The sequence below is a fragment of the Perca flavescens genome, chromosome 14 (assembly GCF_004354835.1).
Source record: "Perca flavescens isolate YP-PL-M2 chromosome 14, PFLA_1.0, whole genome shotgun sequence".
Lineage (NCBI taxonomy): Eukaryota > Metazoa > Chordata > Actinopteri > Perciformes > Percidae > Perca > Perca flavescens.
Window position 1 is genome coordinate 4,463,311 of NC_041344.1, and position 23,781 is coordinate 4,487,091.

General features: G+C 41.2%; 1 protein-coding gene across 2 annotated transcripts in view; it reads right to left on the reverse strand.

Annotated features, from left to right (window-relative positions):
• LOC114568757 (tenascin-X) overlaps positions 1–22,978 on the reverse strand; it is a 56,136-nt gene extending 33,158 nt beyond the window's left edge. For both annotated transcript variants that reach the window (XM_028598403.1, XM_028598402.1), the window contains exons 1-7: positions 22,896–22,978; positions 16,867–17,057; positions 12,879–13,057; positions 10,953–11,010; positions 10,579–10,791; positions 4,612–5,793; positions 243–358 (exon numbers count right to left, since the gene is read on the reverse strand). In XM_028598403.1, the coding sequence (XP_028454204.1) occupies positions 243–358; positions 4,612–5,793; positions 10,579–10,791; positions 10,953–11,010; positions 12,879–13,028 (1,719 nt within the window). In that variant the 5' untranslated portion in view covers positions 13,029–13,057; positions 16,867–17,057; positions 22,896–22,978. The remainder of the gene's footprint in view (positions 1–242; positions 359–4,611; positions 5,794–10,578; positions 10,792–10,952; positions 11,011–12,878; positions 13,058–16,866; positions 17,058–22,895) is intronic.
• Between the last annotated feature and the right edge of the window lie 803 nt (positions 22,979–23,781).

The window sequence follows — 23,781 nt, forward strand, 5'->3', positions numbered from 1 at the left end:
AGTTTGGTCCACATGAACTGCTGCTGTGCAGACTGGAGTCAGAGTTTTGCACACGTGACTCCAGTTGTGCCCGCTGTCGTCTAGCAATCGAAAAAAACTGTAATGGCACGACTTTTCCAAATGTAGTTTTTTTACTTTCATGCATCTCTCCGCACTTTTAGAGTTTGCTACCCTGCCTTCACTTTCCTCTAGAGCGGATCAGAACCACGGACAGCGTTGGAGCAGGCCGGACGTGTCGGTACCTGGCTGGTGAAGGTGATGTGGTAGGTGTCGTACTGGACGCCAGGCGGAGTCCAGAGCAGCGTGACCGACGACTCTGTGATGTCCCTGGTGCTCAGCTGGGAAACCCCCGACATGGCTGAGAGAGAGAGACAGAGAGAGACAGAGAGACAGACAGACCGATACAGAGAGAGAGCGAGAGAGACATAGACAAAGAGAGACAGATAGATCCAGAGAGACAGAGGCAGATAGAGAGATAGAGAGACAGAGAGAGCGAGAGCGAGACAGACAGACAGATACAGAGACATAGAATCACATACAGAGAGAGAGAGAGACAGATACAGAGACAGAGAGAGAGAGACAGAGAGAGAGAGAGACAGAGAGACAGACAGACAGATACAGAGAGAGAGAGATACAGAGACAGAGAGAGAGACACAGAGAGGGACAGAGAGACAGATACAGAGAGAGAGAGAGAGAGAGAGAGAGAGATACAGAGACAGAAAGAGAGAGAGAGACATACAGAGACAGAGAGAGAGAGAGATAGAGAGACAGATACAGAGAGAGAGAGTAAGAGCGAGATACAGAAAGACAGAGACAGAGAGAGAAAGAGACAGAAACAGAGACAGAGAGACAGACAGACCGATACAGAGAAAGAGCAAGAGAAACATAGACAAAGAGAGACAGTGAGACAGATAGATACAGAGAGACAGAGGCAGATATAGAGATAGAGAGAGACAGAGAGATAGAGAGACAGAGAGAGCGAGAGCGAGACAGACAGATACAGAGAGACAGATACAGAGACAGAGACACAGACAGAGAGAGAGAGACAGATACAGAGACAGAGAGAGAGAGAGACAGAGAGAGAGAGAGAGAGAGAGAGAGAGACAGAGACAGAGAGACAGACAGACAGATACAGAGAGAGAGAGAGAGAGAGAGAGAGGAGAGAGAGAGAGAGAGAGATACAGAGACAGAGAGAGAGACACAGAGAGGGACAGAGAGACAGAGAGAGAGAGAGAGAGAGAGAGAGAGAGAGATACAGAGACAGAAAGAGAGAGAGAGAGATACAGAGACAGAGAGAGAGACACAGAGAGAGACAGAGAGACAGATACAGAGAGAGAGAGAGAGTAAGAGAGAGATACAGAAAGACAGAGACAGAGAGAGAGACAGGGAGAGAGAGAGAGAGACAGGGAGAGAGAGAGAGAGAGACAGGGAGAGAGACAGGGAGAGAGACAGAGACAGAAGGTCTGAGTACTTCTTCCACCGCTGGGACATTGCTTCTTTTTTTTTTTAAACGTTTGTGGGTGATAAAGTTGTGTTCTAAATTTCTATCACAGTTTATGGTTCTTTACGACCATGAGAATCATTTTATCTTCTGTCACGTTTTATCTCTCTGTCGTGAAGTGCAGTTTGTGAAACCACAGAAACGTGAAACATGTGGCAGTGTGTTCACGGTGTGCACGACTGCACACAGTTGAACGCGATAATAATTCACAGGTTGGTTTTACTGCACGAGTTTCTCATGAAACGAGGGCTGAAAAATGTACGGCTCAGACTGACGTCACGGTTCCTGTAACCGCTTACCAAAAGAAAAATCAAACACGAGGCACATGCATTTAGAAACTGTTGCACACAATTTGACACAAACTCCGTAATAAAGGAAGGTGCTAGAAAAAGCAGATCAGATCTTTTCCATTTCATAGGAAGATTCTCAAGATGTTGAAAAAAAAACATTCTACACCAGAGGTGTCAAACTCAACTTCACTAAAGGGCCACACTGGAAAATGAGAATTACATCCAGGGCCGGACAGAGTTTATTGGCATGCTTTTATTTAATTGAAAAAGTAAAAATATTTTTGACTGGTATGATTGCACGTCCCATGTATTTTCACTTACAGTTCAGTTGACATAAAGCCCTTAAAAATAGTCAGCAAAAGTCAATGAAAACAATAATTCTGATTGCAGTTTTAAAAGCGCGCTACCACACATAAAAAAATGAGGAAAAATCCAACCTTTAAGGACACCAATTTTCTTTGTGAATGAATAATGTATCATACATAAATAAATGTTCTTCCTTAAAATACAGGGGGCATAAGTATACACACCCCTATGTTAAATTCCCATAGAGGCAGGCAGATTATTATTTTTAAAGACCAGTTATTTCATGGATCCAGGATACTATGCATCCTGATAAAGTTCCCTTCAGAGGTGATCTTATGGAAAGTACCCCATGCCAATCTCCAACACACCATACCTAGAGATTGGCATGGGGTACTTTCCATAAAATCATCTCTCAATGCAAATCAAACCAGCTATTAGGCTAACTGAAATAAAACCATGCCAATCTCTAGGTATGGTGAAAGGTATGTGATGATGTGGGGGTATGATGAAGGGTATGTGATGATGTGGGGGGGGCCTATTTTAAATCCAAAGGTCAAGGGAACTTTATCAGGATGCATAGTATCCTGGATCCATGAAATAACTGGCCTTTAAAAATAATAATCTGCCTGCCTCTATGGGAATTTAACATAGGGGTGTGTATACTTATGCCCCCTTTAATTTTAATTTTTCACAGCAGACATTTTGACTTGTCATAGTAGGAAAAGCACAGCTGACATGGATAACCTTAACGATGGCTCAGTTCCATCAAGTGTCCAAGTAAGATATTTCAGTGAGTCAGCATGCACAATACCAGGACCTCTCCTAAGTGGAATGCAGCCATCATTAATGGTTTAATACAAGGGTCTCTCCTAAGTGGAATGCAGCCATCATTAATGGTTGTGAATACACCTTTACTTTTCCTATTATGACATGTCAACATGTCTGCCGTGAAAAAGGTCTATACGTATATATGTTTTTTTGGCTTGTCGCACAACTAGACGGGACAAAATTCATTGTGAACCTAAAGTTATATGCGGGCCGGATCAATACGTGCGAGAGGGGGCCAGATTCGGCCCGCGTGCCATGAGTTTGACACATGTGGTTAACACTCTCCGTGGCACAGAGAGCCGTTTACGCAGCAGCGGCCTGAGTTTTATGGGCAGCAGCAGATCTGGACCCTGTTGCTCTGTTAATGAAACACTTCCGTCACTGGAAGCCGTTCCCAAAACACACAAGCTAATGCGCTAACGTAGCCGCGGCAACAACAACGACGACAAAAAAAACGGAAACAAAACAGTAACACGGCTCACTCACACAAAGTATCGGATTCAGGGTTATTAATTCATTTTAAATTGTCAAAGAATTTCGTTCCATTCAACGCTCTTAACAAGTACACTCTTCATTGAATTTGGGTGTTTTATTGTATTTTATAGCATTTGAAAAAAAGAAAAAGAAAAATGGACAAAAACATCGAAAAAAGTGACAAAAAACTTGGAAAAGAATGACCAAAAAAACTGACAAAACATCAGGAAAAATGACGAAAATGAAAAGAAACGAAAAAAAGTTTGAATTTAAACGACTGGAAGACAACACAAGGGTTAGAGCATTTAAACAAAGGTTTTTGTCGGAGTTTGTAACATTCGAAAATCTTAATTCTGAAAAATCATTCATCAATCATTCACCCACGTTTGTCTCTGAAGTAAAGGCTGGACTACAATAGAGCTGTTTGGAGCAGTTGGTGAACAGCGTTTCCTTTGGGGGGGGTACTTTGGGCTTTTTCACTTTGTAAACTTATAACGTGCACAAAAAAGATATATAACACAATAAAGGAAAGGGAAAAAGCCAAAAAGCATAATATGAGCACTTTAAGTAAAAGTACTTGGGTTAAAATAGTCAATTCTCCATTTAAAAATCCATCTGTTAGAGTGATCTGATATTGATTCAAGAAATCCCAAAATTTGTTCTTTTAATATCTGCCTTTTCACTGTGGATGTATAACCCAACACAACCTTTTTTGGGGGGGTTGAGTTCTGAATGTAAACATTAACCCTGTGCATTATAAAAAATATATCTGAGGGTTGCTTCTTGCTTGTACAATTTACAGCAGAAGTTCCCTAAGAATCTCTTTTATATCCGAGCTAAACTGGTATTGTAACTGAAATTTGATATCGAAATGGGAGTTGAATCGATTCAGGAAATCATCGGCGATACCCAGTCCCATTCCAGACACAGTTCAGTTTGTCTTCTTGACAATTTGCAGCAATAAAATTGCAGTGAGATGAACAAACACAGAAATTAATCTTTTTAGATGAAACAGATGTTGACAAAGTTTCCTTTTGGGGAAATCATTTTGAAATTGGGACAAATTTGAAGTTGGACAAAAAGGTAGTATATTGCAAAGTATCGCAGAATATTGCAATAATATCGTATCGTGACATAGATATCGTGATGATATCGTATCGTATCGTGAGGCCCAACCCTAATAGAGTGTGTAATTTGTTGGCTTTGACTCACCGGTGTCACAGTTGGGTCCGGTCATGCCGTCCTCACACTGGCTGCAGTCCGCTCCGGTGAACCCTCGCCGGCAGACGCACCTCCCTTTGACGCACCGCCCCTTGTTGTTGCAGTTACCGGGACAGCCTTTGGCGCCGCAGTCCGGCCCGGCGAAGCCCACGTCGCAAACGCACTTCCCGTTCACGCACTTCCCGCGGTTGCTGCAGTTGTCGGGACAAGCTTTGCCAGAGCAGTCCGGCCCGGCGAAGCCCACGTCGCACACGCACTGCCCGTTAACGCAGCGCCCCCTGTCGCTGCAGTTTCCCGGGCACGACTTCTCAGAGCAGTCCGCGCCGCCGAAGCCAACGTCGCACGCGCATTTACCGTCCACGCACCTGCCGCGATCGCCGCAGTCGTTGGGGCAAGTTCTTTCAGAGCAATCCGGTCCGCTGAATCCATCATCGCACACGCACTCTCCGTCGACGCAGCGCCCCCTGCTGTTGCAGTTTCCCGGGCACGACTTCTCAGAGCAGTCCGCGCCGCTGTAGCCGCTTTCGCACGCGCATTTACCGTCCACGCACTTCCCGCGCTTGTTGCAGTCATCCGGACAGGCCTTCTTTGAGCAGTCCGGGCCGGTGAACCCGGGGTTGCACGCGCACTCTCCGTCGACGCAGCGCCCCCTGCGGTTGCAGTTTCCCGGGCACGACTTCTCGGAGCAATCGTCGCCGGTGAAGCCGCTGTCGCACGCGCATTTACCGTCCACGCACCTGCCGCGGTCGAAGCAGTCGTTGGGGCAAGTTCTCTCAGAGCAATCGGGACCGTCGAATCCATCGTCGCAAACGCACTCTCCGCTGACGCAGCGCCCCCTGCCGCTGCAGTTTCCCGGACAGGAGTCCTCGGAGCAGTCCGCGCCGGCGAAGCCGCCGTCGCACGCGCATTTCCCGTCCACGCACCTGCCGCGGTTGCCGCAGTTGTCGGGGCAGCCTCTCCCCGAGCAGTCGGGCCCGGTGAAGCCCGGGTCGCACAAACACTGTCCGTTCACGCACCGTCCGCGGTCGTTGCAGTTTCCGGGACAGTTGGACTGGCTGCAGTCGGGTCCGCTGAAACCGGGGAAGCAGACGCACTTCCCGTCCACGCAGCGACCCTGATCGCTGCACTCGTTGGGACACTCGCCCATCTCTGGTTTGATGGAGCAGCCTGCACCTGAAGCAGAAGGGACAGACGGGGTTAAACGAGGGAGATGATACACAGAGACACATCTTACATGGGCGTGAATTTCATCGAACAGCGTAAACCTTCTAGGTATCATGTGGGAAGAAATGAGTTTAAGAGGGTTGAGTTCCTGCCTGTTAAGCTTAGGGTTGAACAACTTAAACTCAATCATATGTACAGTATTATTAATGGTGTAGCCCCAAAGTATTTGGGATTTCAGATTTTAATGGTACATTAAAGGGCTCCCTTGTAAAAGAGATTTGACTATCTCAATGGGACATCACCTGGTAAAATAAAGGATAAATAAAAAAAAAATAAAAAAAATATGGTACATACTCAACATGCCCATGAGACTAGGGCCAGTGTCCGTTCATGTAAGGTATCATGTGTGAATAGTGAAGCCAGAAAATCCTTTTTTCATACAGGAATTATTTTATGGAATAGTCTTCCACTTCATATCAAAATGGCAGTAACGAAAAGGGATTTTAGACATAAAGTTAGGGCCTATTTATGGAATAAAATAGATAATTAGGGGGAAATAAAATTTAGACTGGGGACAGGGTAATTTATTGTTTTGTAGGTCATGGTGTTTTAGCTGTTTTTTTGATGTGTAGTTTTATTTTTTATTGTTTTAACCTTATGACTGTATGTGTTTGCATGTGTTGTATGTCCTGTTCTCTTACATCAGGGACCATGTTGGAAAAAAGTGTTTCTCGCTTTTACATGTTAACCCTTGGATCCCCTTGTTGTCTTTCTATATCCATAAATTAACCAAACCAAACCAAAAAAACAGTTGGGAGAACCGGTAAACATAGAATTTCTCAAGGGCAATTTATGAAGGTGACAAACATAACGCAGCCAACGTTGTACTTGTATAGGATATTGATATCGGGTGATGACTCAGAAATGATGTTGGCAGACCTCAAAGATGACGACCAGTCCAAAGAGTACAAATCAAATGCAGCTTTGTTTACACAATGAACAAACTCTCATGACAATGAGACAACCGTGAGCATACAAACGTGTCTGCTCAAGGGTGACCAACATGTACATCAGAATGAATACCTTTTAAACTCTTTTTGTGCTTACACAGCATGAGATATCTATTTCAGTTGGAACAGTTTACTCTTAATCTGTACCTTTTATGGCCGATGCTCCTAATAGATTCTCACATTCCAGGCTCCAATTCCTCTGTGTGAAAGTTGTACCCAAACTCATAATAGATTTACACATTCCTGTGGGTGAAGGTTGTCCCCAGACTAACCTTCTTGTGTAGTACCCTACATACAAGATATAAAATACATTTGAAACGTGTGGACTGAAATATCCAACCTATCAGATATGTTTACACAGAGTAAAGCCGTGCACCTTATCCTTCTTCTCAAAGTTTCTCTCTGAGGGCCGGATGTACGTACATTTACAAAAAATGAGACAATTATGTAATAATTGTTACAGGCATAGGGCCCTATCTCGCACCCGGCGCAGCGCAAAGCCCGACGTAAGTGTCTTTGCTAGTTTAAGACCGACAGAGTTGTCAATGTAACGTTGTTTAAATAGCAAATGCACCTGCGCCCATCTTTGCGCCCATGGGCGTGCTGGTCTTACAGGGAGGTGTGTTCAGGTGCATTTTGGGAATATTGCTATCTTGAGGAAGTGGGAAGTGATCGCGCCATTGACCAATAAAAACCTGGTCTGAAGTCAATAACGCAGCATTTCATTGTTATTTTAACAGAGCATTAGTAAAATGCTCCTTGGCTCGTGCACAGCACTCGCACACTATGCTTGTAACACACACAGGGACACACAGCAGCACACACACACACACACACACACACACGCAGAAGATTACAAATAATAATATTACGGTGCAAATCCTCCATCATAACACCAATGCTCCAAGGTCCAAACATGCCTGGCTTTTAAAGGGAATGGGAGCTGATCTCTGATTGGTTGATTGCATGTTACGCCCAAAACACACCTCTGATTAATGAAGACACTAAGAACAACCCTTTAGGACCAGGCGCCCAGCGCACGGACCCTTTTTTCCACTGTCAAACTAGCAAAGGCACTTCACGCCATGAAGAGAGTTAAAAATAGGGCCTGAGTCTTATTCAATGAAAAAGGTGACTAAACTTGATTTGATTTGATTTATTTTGGATTTGACAAACAACATAATCCAAAGGATAGCATGTTAAAGTGTAAACACATATTTCCAACATGGTCCTTGGTGTTAAAACATGCAACACATAACGAAGACCTATTTCTGGTCAAAGACAATAACATATAATACAAATAATCCAAGTTTTGAAAGCATTCTAAAATGCTCTAAAAACTGACCAAAATACTGAAGCGATTCAAACCTTGTTCATCTTGAGACAACCCGGTCACAGGACAGTTAAGTTTAGGCGAGAAAAGGTGAAGTTATGGTAAAGTCAGAGGCTGTTGCAGTTGAGTTCAGCCGACTAAAGGTCAGCGTCATTCGGCGACGACAGTTAAGTTTAGACAGCAAAATGACTAGTTAAGATTAGAAAATGATTTAGTTTTTGTCCATTTTTTTTTCGGTCACTTTTTTTAACAAGTTTTTGTCACCTTCAGCGATTTCTTTCCTGCGTTTTTGTAGTTTTTTCCAACATATGTCACTCTTTTCAATGCTCTTTTGCCATAGTTCTGATATAGAAAGTATTTGTAAACGGGTGGGAGGAGGGTTAAACTGGAACTGAACAGCTCTAGAGTTTGTACTGGTAGTCTTATAGCTTCACAAGTAGTAGAGCTAATGTTCACCCTGAGCTCCACCAGGGCAGGGACAGAAGCCTTGCCTTGCTGCAGTCTCATAATCTACGTTAATTTGAAACATGTCTTGAATTATTTGGGACAGTCTCCTGTTCCTTCTGTAGGGGGGGGGGTGATGGTTGGAGGTCTAATCCTCTCTCATTAGAGTGTAAGGCAGCCTTGTTTCGACTAATTAGACAAGGGTGGAGGGAAGCTGCACTGCACTGGGAGGAGACGAAGACTGAGATCACACTGGCACAGCGAGCTGAGGACACACACACACACACACACACACACACACACACACACACACACACACACACACACACACACACACACACACACACACACACACACACACACACACACACACACACACACACACACACACACACACACACACTTAGCTCATGCTCTGAGCACTGCCAGTTTAAAATGGGATAGTACTGAGGTCAGCTCCACTCTGACGGAAGATGTGAGTGGTGGACTGAATCAAACGTAAATCTGTAAAAGTAATTTAACTGACTGGGCGCAACTAACGCTTATTTTCACCGTCGACTAATCTGTTGATTATTTTCTCAATTAACCGGTTAGTTGTTGGACTCTAAAATGTCAGCAAATGATGAAATATGTGGATCAGTGTTTCCCAAAATGCCCAAGATGACGTCCTCAAATGTCTTGTTTTGTCCACAACTCAAAGATATTCAGTTTACCGTCAACAGGGGAGAGAAGAATCGATTAAATGATTCATCTTTGCCGCATTGGTCCATGTTAAAAAAAAAAAAAAAAAAAAAAAGGTGAAACGGGCAGTGTAAGAGTCTCATTCTGCCCTAATCTCTCAAAAAATAAAAATAATCAGAATGTAAAATTGTCATCGGTCGGCTGCAGCAGGAGGTCACGCTAGTAATGCTGTGTGTGTGTGTGTGTGTGTGTGTGTGTGTGTGTGTGCAGGATGAGTCAGTGGAACAGGGGGAGCAGTGAAGTAATGTGAACTCGTGCGATCGGCTGAAACAAAGACATGTGCAGACGATTGGGCAGATTGCGTCTGAATGAGTCGCAGCAGGACGAGATGACAGACGAGAAATAAATGGGCTGCGAACTGTGAGTCAGACCCAACTGTTATTATATTGATTCATGTTTTTACAATTATTTATCTGAGGGAACGCTCGGCTTCGTATTTCATAGAGGTTTTAATGTGGACCGGCGCAGCTTGATGTCTTTAACTCTCCTGTTGTTCTCGGGGTCAAATCTGACCCATTTTCAAAAGGTTACTATATCAAAAAATGTGGGTTTCTTTCAAGCATATTGTCAAAAAAAAGTAACGTGGATAATTCCCTACAACGCTCTTCACAAGTAAAATAAATGATCGGTGCACTGCTTTCATTGAATTTGGGTGTTTTATTCAATTTTATACCATTTGAAAAAATAAATGATGAAAGAACGTTGAAAAAAGTGACAAAAATGTAGTGAAAAAAGCTTCAAAACCATGGGAAAAAAACCAAAATTCAAATAAAGCGCAGGAGAATTTGACAAAGACAACGGAAAAAGTGACAAGTAACGTGGAAAAAAAGCTTGAAAATCATCGTAAAAGCTTGAAAAAACGCAGGGAAAAGTAACAAATGTCCTATTTTCCACTATAGGACTATAGTTGAAAATGTTCACTATCTTTGTGGGGACCCGTCATTGACATAATGCATTCCCTAGCCCCTTACCCTAACCTTAACCATCAAAACTAAATGCCTAACCTAAACCCTTACTCTAACCTTAACCATCACAACTAAATGCCTAACCTTAACCATCACAACTAAATGCCTAACCTTAACCCTTACCCTCACCCTAACCATAACATAATTATATCCCTAATCCTAAAACCAAGTCTTAACCATCAAACAGCCCTTTAAACTTGTGAGGTCCAGCATTTTGGCCCCACAAAGCTGTCCGGACCCCACGAGTATGCTGGACTCCCGGTTTTTTGGACACCTGAGATGATGGTGTGTGTGGTTTTACCTTTGCTCTCCTTGGAGGTGCAGCAGCCTCCCTCAGCTCCTCCACACTTCTCCCTGAGGGACGACACCTCCCTCTCCAGCCTCTCCAGGCGCTCGCGCAGGGCAGCGAAGTCCGCCTCGCAACCACAAGACCCGGACCCCGAACCCGACGGGACCAGTTTGATCTTATGGGTCAGGATCAGAGGGGAGCCGGGGGTCAGGTCGATCTCTTTACCTGGTGAGGCCAACAGGTTGGTTTAAAAAACGGGGGAGGGGGGATGAGACAGAGACTGAACTTTAGACTCCCCTCAAAGCCCGACTGATGATGACGTTGTGGGAATAAATGACGTTTGTTTGAAGTTTTGTTTGAATAGTTTTTCAAACAAGTTATGTTACCTCCCCGGCTGACATCGGACGACTCCCCTTGAGTGACGCAGCCTTCTGAGATAACCACCTGAAACACAGATAATGTGAAAGGTCAACTCTACTGCGCTATTGGGTTATGTGTGCTGCATCTGTTAAAGGTCCCATGACATGCTGTTCTTTGGATGCTTTTATATAGACCTTAGTGGTCCTCTAATACTGTATCTGAAGTCTCTTTTATATAGACCTTAGTGGTCCCCTAATACTGTATCTGAAGTCTCTTTTATATAGACCTTAGTGGTCCCCTAATACTGTATCTGAAGTCTCTTTTATATAGACCTTAGTGGTCCCCTAATACTGTATCTGAAGTCTCTTTTATATAGACCTTAGTGGTCCCCTAATACTGTATCTGAAGTCTCTTTTATATAGACCTTAGTGGTCCCTTAATACTGTATCTGAAGTCTCTTTAATATAGACCTTAGTGGTCCCCTAATACTGTATCTGAAGTCTCTTTTATATAGACCTTAGTGGTCCCCTAATACTGTATCTGAAGTCTCTTTTATATATTATATATGTTTACTGCATCTGTTGACAAAATGTTTAGTAGTAACAAGGCTGTTGTCCAGAACATTGTTCCTCTTTATGTAGAAATCTTTTCTTTCCTACCAAAACTGTGACATTTGTGTCGCCTTCTTTGGACCTTACCTATCCTTCCTTCCTTCTACTGACCTTCCACGTTTTTACAAGTTTCTCGCTAGTTTCTTCTTATGTCACTGTTTTTGAAGTTTTTGATACTATTTCGACCTATTCTTCCCTCTTCCTTCCTTCCTTCTTTCTACCGTCTTTATCCAAGTGTTTGTCTTTTTTACAGTTTTTGTCTCTTTTTCTTATTAGCGTTTAAATGTTTTTTTCTTTTTCAGTTCCAAGGCTGTTGTTTAGTAAATCTATCACTGACAGCGCTGTACTGTTCCTCTTTACATACACTTTTTTTATCCTACCGAAAAGGATTAGCGCTGGTCAGGGGGTTACTTGGCTTAAAGAAAAAATTCAAAAGGTCTACATTATTGAAAAGATTTAGAAAACTACTGGTCTAGAGGCCCGGACACACAGAGAGACGATAACTGGCCGTGGGACAGTCTGGCGAGGTCGGGGACTTGAGTCTGTTCGGTGTGGTCCGTCCGAGGGGCCGTCGGCGTTCATTTTGGCCGATTTGACATGTATAATCGGTGGGACGGGCACTGCCATGACCCATCTGATTGGTCGAGAGCTAACCCGGAAACAGGGAAGCGGGATGGGCGTGACTAGAGTCTCTCAAAATCTGACGAAAATCTTTTTCACTGACCTTTGTTGAGCTGAAATAAAGACAGATTCAACAACTGCACGGCCAATTTGTCGCTTAAAATGTTTCCAGAAACACGTTTTTCGGTGAACTATTTTAGTCCAATATGAGATATATTGGTGTCTTCCGAGGCACTTCTTTTTGACCAACTTGGGGAGACTGATCAGCCCGACTGCCTTTTCGGCCCGGTGTGTCACGGTCTTAATGCATTGTAGTGGAAAATACTTTACTGTATATGTCTGTAAATCTCCTTTAAAACTTGACACTTTCAACTCGTAGCTCGATGGCTCGATGTTTGGTTTTTGGTTTCCGATAGCGAAGGGAACGTGAGAACGGCAACGCATGCATGCTAGGACTACAGTTGAAAATTAGCCGACTGGCTAACACTGGCGCATTTACAGAAATGTTGATTAATGTCTATTGTCCTAATCAAACAAACTTACTTACAAACACACAGAGATTGGGCTATATCTTGGAAATGTACTTCGTTTGATCCAGACTAATAGTTAAATATCTCATGTACCCCCTGCAGTCCTCCAAAGTACCCATAGGGGTACCCCCATTTGAGAACCACAGCTTTAGACTATACCACTATTTCTATGTCCCCCCCTTTGACTCACCTTAATGGAGTCCTGCCTGGTGTCCCTGGGCGCCCTTTGACCTCTGACTTGTAACTGGGAGGCTGACGGGGTCAGGAGGGCCGGAGAAGCCAGGACCAGGACCAGGACCTGGACCAGGACCAGGACCAGGGAGGGGACAGAGGGAAACATCTCCGGGGTCCGAGCGGCGAAAAGTCTTCCTGGGGTTGTTCATAGAGAACAAAAAAGAGAAAGAGGGAAAGAAGAAGAAATCTGAGCAGATTGAAGCCATTTGTTTGGTGGAGTTGACCAGCGGTGGAATGTACAGTAACTATGTTCATTTACTCCAGTACTGTACTTAAGTCCAAATGTTGAGGTACTTGTACTTTTACTTGAGTCTTTTCTTTTCATCCCCACTTTCTACTTCTACTCCGCTACATTTCAGAGAGAAATATTGTACCGTTTACTCTACAAAAATTCATCTGTTACAGCTTTAGTTACTAGTTACTTTAGTTACTCCACTACATTCATCTGTTACAGCTTTAGTTACTAGTTACTTTAGTTACTCCGCTACATTCATCTGTTACAGCTTTAGTTACTAGTTACTTTAGTTACTCCGCTACATTCATCTGTTATAGCTTTAGTTACTAGTTACTTTAGTTACTCCGCTACATTCATCTGTTCCAGCTTTAGTTACTAGTTACTTTAGTTACTCCACTACATTCATCTGTTACAGCTTTAGTTACTAGTTACTTTAGTTACTCCACTACATTCATCTGTTACAGCTTTAGTTACTAGTTACTTTAGTTACTCCACTACATTCATCTGTTACAGCTTTAGTTACTAGTTACTTTAGTTACTCCACTACATTCATCTGTTCCAGCTTTAGTTACTAGTTACTTTACTTACTCCGCTACATTCATCTGTTACAGCTTTAGTTACTAGTTACTTTACTTACTCCACTACATTCATCTGTTACAGCTTTAGTTACTAGTTACTTTAGTTACTCCGCTACATTCATCTGTTACGGCTTTAGTTACTAGTTACTTTACTTACTCCACTACATTCATCTGTTACAGCTTTAGTCACTAGTTACTTTAGTTACTCCGCCACATTCATCTATTTACAGCTTTAGTTACTAGTTACTTTAGTTACTCCGCCACATTCATCTGTTACAGCTTTAGTTACTAGTTACTTTAGTTACTCCGCCACATTCATCTATTTACAGCTTTAGTTACTAGTTACTTTAGTTACCCCGCCACATTCATCTATTTACAGCTTTAGTTACTAGTTACTTTAGTTACTCCGCCACATTCATCTGTTACAGCTTTAGTTACTAGTTACTGTAGTTACTCCGCTACATTCATCTGTTACAGCTTTAGTTACTAGTTACTTTAGTTACTCCGCTACATTCATCTGTTACAGCTTTAGTTACTAGTTACTTTAGTTACTCCACTACATTCATCTGTTACAGCTTTAGTTACTAGTTACTTTAGTTACTCCGCCACATTCATCTATTTACAGCTTTAGTTACTAGTTACTTTAGTTACTCCGCCACATTCATCTGTTACAGCTTTAGTTACTAGTTACTGTAGTTACTCCGCTACATTCATCTGTTACAGCTTTAGTTACTAGTTACTTTAGTTACTCCGCTACATTCATCTGTTACAGCTTTAGTTACTAGTTACTTTAGTTACTCCACTACATTCATCTGTTACAGCTTTAGTTACTAGTTACTTTAGTTACTCCGCCACATTCATCTATTTACAGCTTTAGTTACTAGTTACTTTAGTTACTCCGCTACATTCATCTGTTACAGCTTTAGTTACTAGTTACTTTAGTTACTCCGCTACATTAATCTGTTACAGCTTTAGTTACTAGTTATTTTAGTTACTCCGCCACATTCATCTATTTACAGCTTTAGTTACTAGTTACTGTAGTTACTCCACTACATTCATCTGTTACAGCTTTAGTTACTAGTTACTTTAGTTACTCCGCCACATTCATCTATTTACAGCTTTAGTTACTAGTTACTTTAGTTACTCCGCTACATTCATCTGTTACAGCTTTATTTAGTAGTTACTTTAGTTACTCCGCTACATTCATCTGTTACAGCTTTAGTTACTAGTTACTTTAGTTACTCCGCTACATTCATCTGTTACAGCTTTAGTTACTAGTTACTTTAGTTACTCCGCTACATTCATCTATTTAAAGCTTTAGTTACTGTAGTTACTCCACTACATTCATCTGTTACAGCTTTAGTTACTAGTTACTTTAGTTACTCCGCTACATTCATCTGTTACAGCTTTAGTTACTAGTTACTCCACTACATTCATCTGTTACAGCTTTAGTTACTAGTTACTGTAGTTACTCCACTACATTCATCTGTTACAGCTTTAGTTACTAGTTACTTTAGTTACTCCGCTACATTCATCTATTTACAGCTTTAGTTACTAGTTACTTTAGTTACTCCGCTACATTCATCTGTTACAGCTTTAGTTACTAGTTACTTTAGTTACTCTGCTACATTTATCTGTTACAGCTTTAGTTACTAGTTACTTTAGTTACTCCGCTACATTCATCTGTTACAGCTTTAGTTACTAGTTACTTTAGTTACTCCGCTACATTAATCTGTTAAAGCTTTAGTTACTCCTAATTTCATCTGTTCCAGCTTTAGTTACTAGTTACTTTAGTTACTTTACACATTAAGATTACCTCACACAGAACACATGTAGTTTTTATAATCTGATGTTTGATTCTAAAGTAAACTAGCCGACAATATAGAGGACTACAAGTCCAGCTGAGCTCATTAGACCATTAAACACACAACTGGTTGGATCCTTTACTCTTTCTACAATGGGAGGATTTTTCTTTACTTTTAATACTTTAAGTACATTTTCCTGATGATACTTAACATTTTTGTCCCTTTTTTCGGCACTTTTGACGCTTTTTTTCCCGACGTTTTCAACGTTATTTTTCACAAACACCATCTTATTCAAACTAGTTTAAGTCTTACTTTTGGAATTCATGGTTAAAAATTAGACCTAATTTTGATGAATTATTTTGACTAGTATTCGAGGAACGTATGTCGATGGACAATCACAGCCGTGCGTATGGCAAAGTTTACTCTGGAGACTGTTTTGAAACCATTTCAAGTACTTGCTATTGTACTTAGCCTACTTTTGGGGGTAATTTGGTCAAAAAGAAACCCATATTTCTGATATAGAAGTTTTGAAAATGGGTCAAATGTGACCCGAGGACAACATGAGGGTTAAATACTCAAGTGCTCATATTATGCTTTTTGGCTTTTTCCCATTCCTTTATTGTGTTATATAGTGTGCCATGGCATACCATCATACTCTGCTTCTGACTGGCTAGTAGTCCTTACCTAGGTACTGTCAGGGCTCGCCCTCATACTCTGCTTCTGACTGGCTAGTAGTCCTTACCTAGGTACTGTCAGGGCACACCCTCATACTCTGCTTCTGACTGGCTAGTAGTCCTTACCTAGCTACTGTCAGGGCACGCTCTCATACTCTGCTTCTGACTGGCTAGTAGTCCTTACCTAGGTACTGTCAGGGCACGCCCTCATACTCTGCTTCTGACTGGCTAGTAGTCCTTACCTAGGTACTGTCAGGGCACGCCCCTCATACTCTGCTTCTGACTGGCTAGTAGTCCTTACCTAGGTACTGTCAGGGCATGGCCTCATACTCTGCTTCTGACTGGCTAGTAGTCCTTACCTAGGTACTGAGGCTGTGCGACTCCCAACAAAGATGGGACAGAAGTGAGATGTCTCACTCTTTAGCTAAAACAGAGAGCTCAACACACAGGGGGAAAAGAGGAGCTGCAGCAATGTGCAGTACAACAAAAATATGGTGTTTTTTGAAAATGAAACCATGTAATCCTATTCTGGTATAACCTCTAAATACAATTATGAACCTGAAAATGAGCAGAATATGAGCTCTTTAAGTGACATTTTCCACGTAGGACTTTTAGTTGTAACAGAGTATTTTTTACAGCGTGGTGATAGTACTTTTACTGAAGTAAAAGGATCTGAATCCTTCTTCTTCCACCACTGGAGTTGAAGCTGATTGTTCCCAAAGATGAACAGATTAGTAGCCCTTGAAGCGAAGGTGAAAGAGATCTCCGTGTTCGGTGAGGACTTGGAACAGGACGTTTTTATTTCCTCTCCCGTCTCTCCTCTGCACCTCAGGGATTTTTCCCCTGTGGAACAAAAGACAGAAGCACAAATTCAATCCAGGGCTGTGCAATGAATCACATTTTGATCGCTATTTCGGTTCCTAACGATCACGATAACAACGTAATGAATAAAAACATTTACATTTTGCAGGTAAACTCTTATTTTGTCCCGGTGTTCGGATTCTGAATGAAAAAACAAAGTTCAAACGGGACATGTATGAAGGGAATTGTCGAGATGAGTTCAAGGTGCTTTCACTGTGGATTTGTTGAAATTGTTTCACTGTTTTTGGAACTTCAATAAATGCGACATCTTTCCAAAAGTCACTGCGGAATCGTGGTAAATAAAAGCGATTTCGACACTGACCAAAATATTTGTGATTAGGATTTTTTTTCCGTGATTCATACCCACCCTAACGTTTCACCTCCGCTCAGCAGATTCCACTTTGCTCACAATTAGCAGCACTGGGGCCGTTGGCTGTTTATGGGCCTGTCGGTGTAGCGTGTCGGCCAATAAACCACAACGAATAGAGAGCCCTTACAGGAGGGTCTTATTTACTTGACATGTGTGTGCGTGTGTGTATTGAAGGTCCTGGCAGATAGATAAAGAGACTCCAGGATGAAGCCTGGAGGCTGAAATGAGTGTGATTTGGCCTAATGATATCTAATAGCAGACAGATAATGCATTGGAGATGACACAGCTAGCTTTTTGGATAAAGGCGTAGTCCATAGACGTTTCTGGGGAAAAAAATCAAACTAGTTTTATATTTGTGTTAGATACAGAGTTTATTTCGGTTTCCCCTGATTGCCAAAACTTGGGATAACAATTTCCAAGAGCCCAAAGGTTTCGGTTGTTATTGTTCTCTGTGAGCTTTCAATGCATTTCTGTGAGATTCCATTTCCGTTTAGGCTTTATAGTCAAATAACAATGTATACATTCATGTGACATCCCTGCAGCATGTGTATCCTGATAGCCCAGGTTCTCCTGAAAGAAAGGATGTGTATAACTTGATTGAACAGGGTTGAGGTTAGAGATGGGCAATATTTCGATATCGTGATATTAGACTAAATATCGTCTTAGATTTTGCATATCGTAACATTGCATGTGTGGTCTTCTTTGCATGTGTGGTCTTCTCCTGGTTTTAAAAGCTGCATTACAGGAAAGGGATGTCATTATCTCAACTTACCAGAGTGTTGTAACTGTTCTATTATTTGCCTTTACCCCACTTAGTCATTATATCCACATTACTGATGATGATTTATCAAAAATCTCATTGAGTAAATATTTTTTGAAAGCACCAATAGTCACCAATCCAATATCGTGATATTGCATTTTCTCTATATCGCCCAGCCCTATGTTGAGGTTATGCACAATCGATGCAACGGAAAAAGTAAGTTGGTCTGAGAGCAGTGGCGATTTTAGACCCTTTTTAGGGGCGTTCAAGCCACTCTGATTTAAAGGTTTTTGGGTATTTTTCCTGAAATTTTTCGATGTTTTTGCACTTTTTTCAACACATGCATACATGTCGGGACGTCCCCTAGATAGATGAGGACCTCAACCCTCAACTCAAGTTTTTAAAACGCACGTCTCTGTCTGGGCGCTGTCTCGGTCGACTTCAATGGCAACAATTAGCTTGTTTGAATACCTGCCGGCCGGTGACGGATGCTCCACTTGCCGAAAACACACGACTTGAAGAAAGATGAAAAACCGTTCACGCTGCTCTTGCTGCAGCATCCCCATTCATTAAAGAAAAAACTAACGTTTCCGTTAGTGCTATCAAACGATTAAAATATTTAATCGCGATTAATCGCATTAATGTCACAGTTAACTCGCAATTAATCGCACATTTGTATCTATTCTAAATGTCCCTTGATTTCTTTTTGTCCCATTATTTTGTTTCTCATTTTAATGCTCTCATCAACATGGGAAAGTGGATCGGCTTGCTTTGTGCATTTGTCGCCTGGCTTTGACGAGAGGGGGGGGAATTGCCATCAGCTGTGTGCTCGGCCATCAAGTGGTATTTCAGACTGGACGTGCTGCGATGATAGCTCAGTTCACAACGACAAAACACACAGATCACTTTGGTCTTGTCAACGGAACCATTTGGCAACTTTTTAAAAGTAAACTTTCCATTCAGAATCGTATTGGCATCCATTTTGGCGTCTCGCGCTCGCCATCCACTCAAAACGTACCGTTAGCCTGCTAGTCTTTTGTGCGGCGTGCCTGTTGTTTAGATTCCGGTCTAGCTAGATCCGGTGTGGTGTTGTAGTTTTTCTAACGTCACTTGTTGAAAAAAAACTACAAAGTTTGCTAGGCCAAAAAGAACGTTGATCTCGCGATAAAAAAATTGGACGCCGTTAATAACGCGTTTAACTGACAGCACTAATTTCGGTCCCTCTGGGCCTTCGCCAAGAGGAAAAATAGTCCATAACTGCTGTAAATGGAGCATGCACGGCTCTACAGCCGAGACCACCTTCGTGAAGGAAGTCTCGGTACGCTTGTTTGGTCAGCGTTTGGTGCTCTGAGTGTGATTGTTGCATTCACACCTGCTCAAACCAAGCGCACCAAGGGTGGGGGGTGTCGGGGGACCAACTCTAGTGTGATTCATACGAACTAAATGAGGCAGGTGTGAAAGCCCCTAAAGACGTTAAACTTTCACCCAACACCTGGAAACACTCGCTGATGCGGAAAATCTGTGGAGTTCCCCTTTAACAACATGAATGTTGTGTTAAGGGTGAACGTTGGTCCCCAAAAAACAATCTTAACTCAAGGGCCACTTACTGGCTTTTTCTGCAGCTTTTGACTCTGTAAGAGCAAACTCAATCGCCTGAAAAGGACAAGTGGAAAGACAAGCGTTGTGAAATAAGACAGTCAGTAGACTTTGAGTTCAGACTTTTCGGTCAAATATAATTGTAGTGGTATGTATGAGTGTACGTGTGTGTGTGTGTACAGTATATGTGTGTGTGTGTGTGTTTGTGTACAATATGTGTGTATGTGTGCAGTAAGTGTTTGTGTGTACAGCATGTGTGTATGTGTGCAGTATGTGTATGTGTGTGTACAGTATGTGTGCAGTAAGTGTGTGTGCACAGTATGTGTATATGTGTGTGTGTGTATATACAGTATGTGTGTGTGTGTGTGTGTACAGCATGTGTGTATGTGTGCAGTATGTGTATGTGTGTGTACAGTGTGTGTGTATGTACAGTATGTGTGCAGTAAGTGTGTGTGTACAGTATGTGTATATGTGTGTGTGTTAGTACAGTATGTGTGTGTATACATTATGTGTGTATGTGTGCAGTAAGTGTGTGTGTGTACAGTATGTGTATGTGTGTGTATATACAGTATGTGTGTGTAGTATGTGTGTGTATGTATGTGTGTGTATGTGTACTATTGTGGTTTAGATATTGTGGGTATTTTATGTTTCGCTGTTGTTGTTGTTTGTCTTGTCTTTATGTGTGTCTGCTGGCTGTACAAATAATTGCCCCTCGGGGATAATAAAGTTACCTTGACCTTGTTTGCAGGTGTGTATGTGCATGTGTGTGTATGTGTATGTGTGCAGGTGTGTGTATGTGTGTGTGTTCGAGGATGATTACTAAAGGGTGACCATACAGATGTTTCTTTATGTTATCTGTTGATTGTCGGAGCAGACGATGCAAGAAATATTTCTGTGTGAACAGACAGTGAAGTTTCATCTCATCTCATTTGTACGGCACATTTCAGCAACAAGATGGCGTCCTGCAACACTTTAAATGGCTCTTAGTGATGTAGTGATTGACACATAGGCGGAGGACCCTCATACGCCTTCGTTTTCCCCGGTTATAATGTATCTGCCCCCCCAATGTTGGAACATAACCTACGCCGTTGGATCGACAGCCATCCCACGCCTTCGTTAACGAGTATCTGAAGTCTGACCAGCCAGACGGAGACACATTTCAAAAAGCTGCCGAGGTCCCTTGGACAACACGCAACACTATGAAATCATTTGGAAAAGAAACAGAAGCTCAGTCACTCACGCAGTTTGTGGTTTTGACATAAATTTGCATTGATTTTCATCCCGACCGCGGGTACAACTCCAACCTGCGACCCTTTGCTGCATGTCATTCCCCCCCTTTCAAGTCTAAGCTGTCCTGTCTGAGATAAAGGCCTAAAATGATTCCAAAAAATAGTTTTAGGAATATGCAGGCATCATTTTTTTTGATATTCCTTCAACAATCTGTCTCGTTTCTGTTTTGAATATTTGATCATTTGATCAGGCTGAAATGAACTCATGCCACTTGCAGAATGGGGCAATTACACAACTAAACATCACTGCATTACATAAGAATATTCACATTTTATGACTCATGCTAAAGACAAAATCACTTGCAGTCACAAACAAGTGTGCAAAAACGATTACATTTTCATTATATTTTACCTCCGTGCAGATAATATATTGTATTCTGCACAGCGTTGAGGAGCGAAGAAACTAAATATTCACATTTCACAAGCTGCAATCACGCAAGATTCTCATAAAAAAATGACTCAAACCGATCAATAGATAATCAAAATAGTTGGAGATTAATTGACAACTCATCGATTCATCTTTGAAGTGTAACCTGGCAGTGATTTACTGGAATTGTTTTAAGATACAGTGCATTCACATTGCGATGTTGCACATATTTTTTATTTAACTATGACAACAAGCTTTAAATCTGACAAAATTACTGAAATATTCAGAATATTGAATATATATCAGACGAAGAAAAGCAGAATGAAACAACACGGCAATGATCAGTTATCAAAATAGCTGCAAATAAATGCTTTTGTGTAATCGTTTCAGCCCTAAATGATTAAATTGCAAGTTAAGTTTGTATCTCCGTACACTGTAAAACTTTTTTTTTCATTTTTAGTCAGCAATACATCATGTTGTGTCAACATAGTAAATATTTTAGTCCAAAAGGACATGAAACATTGCTTTTTTCTGACTTATTAATAATTGCAAGTTGCAAGATGATATTGGTTGTTGGGAAAACTTGATATTAATTGTTCTCAAAACCTGATATGAGTTGTTATAAAAACTTGATATTAGTGGTTATAAAAACTTGATATTAGCGGTTATAAAAACTTGATTTCAGTTGTTATAAAAACTTGATATTAGTTGTTATAAAAACTTGATATTAGCGGTTATAAAAACTTGATTTCAGTTGTTATAAAAACTTGATATTAGTTGTTATAAAAACTTGATATTAGCTGTTATAAAAACTTGATTTCAGTTGTTATAAAAACTTGATATTAGCTGTTATAAAAACTTGATATTAGCTGTTATAAAAACTTGATTTAAGTTGTTATAAAAAACTTGATATGAGTTGTTATAAAAACTTGATTTCAGTTGTTATAAAAACTTGGGAATTACTTGGAGGGACAAATACATTTTTTGTACCCTCAACTGTTATCATGTTACAGCACAATCCAAAAAGAGTTGTTGAAACTCAAAATAATTCATTCAACTAGTTCACTTATTATTTTAAGTTTAAGCACTTTTTACGGTGATTGCATATTGAATATCCATAACATAAATGCACTTATGTCAACTTCTCTGACCGAAATGAACGGGACATTTTAAGAAAAGGAACTATGAAAATACTGGATTATTTAAAATATTAAATATATATAGATACATATATAAGACAAAGGAAAGCAGTGAAACAACACAAGCTGCAAATGAATGTTTTGCGTAATCTTTTCAGCTCCAATTGATCACTCTGCAAATTGAATTTACATATCGGTATGCATATTGAATATCCATAACATCAATGCACTTATTTCAACTGGAGTGATATGAAGAAATTAATTATTTAATTATTAAGAAATGTAACGGAGCATCTTACCTGCTGCGAGCTGAGATGACTTGCTCTCTCTCTCTCTCTCTCTCTCTCTCTCTCTCTTTCTCTCTGGGAAGCTTTTCATTGACTGACCAGCAGGACCAGAGACTGGACAGAAAGAGACAGAGAGAGAGAGAGAGAAAAAAAAGGAAAAAAAAGAGAAAAGGAGGGGAGGAGAGCTGTAAAATTTTCTCATACTTGAAGAATTTTTCCTCCCTCTCGTCGTCCTCCTCCTCCTCCTCTCTTTCTCTTTCTCTCTGATGTAATTCTGTGTGCTTTACAGGTCCCTGCAGGGCGGAGGACTTGCGATGGAAAACATCTGAATTTTTAACATGTTTTTTAGGGAACGCGGGGGCTCGAAGCAGTCTCTGTCCTCGCCTGGGGGGGGGGGATGTAACTAAGTACATCTACTCAGAGAGAAATATTGTACTTTTTTACTCCACTACATTCATCTGTTACAGCTTTAGTTACTGGTTACTTTAGTTACTCCACTACACTCATCTATTACAGCTTTAATTACTAGTTACTTTACTTACTCCGCTACATTAATCTGTTACAGCTTTAGTTACTAGTTACTTTAGTTACTCCGCTACATTCATCTGTTCCAGCTTTAGTTACTAGTTACTTTAGTTACTCCACTACATTCATCTGTTACAGCTTTAGTTACTAGTTACTTTAGTTACTCCGCTACATTCATCTGTTCCAGCTTTAGTTACTAGTTACTTTAGTTACTCCACTACATTCATCGGTTACAGCTTTAGTTACTAGTTACTTTAGTTACTCCGCTACATTCATCTATTACAGCTTTAGTTACTAGTTACTTTAGTTACTAGTTACTTTACACGTTAAGATTCCTGCACACAGAACACATATAGTTTATAAAATCTGATGT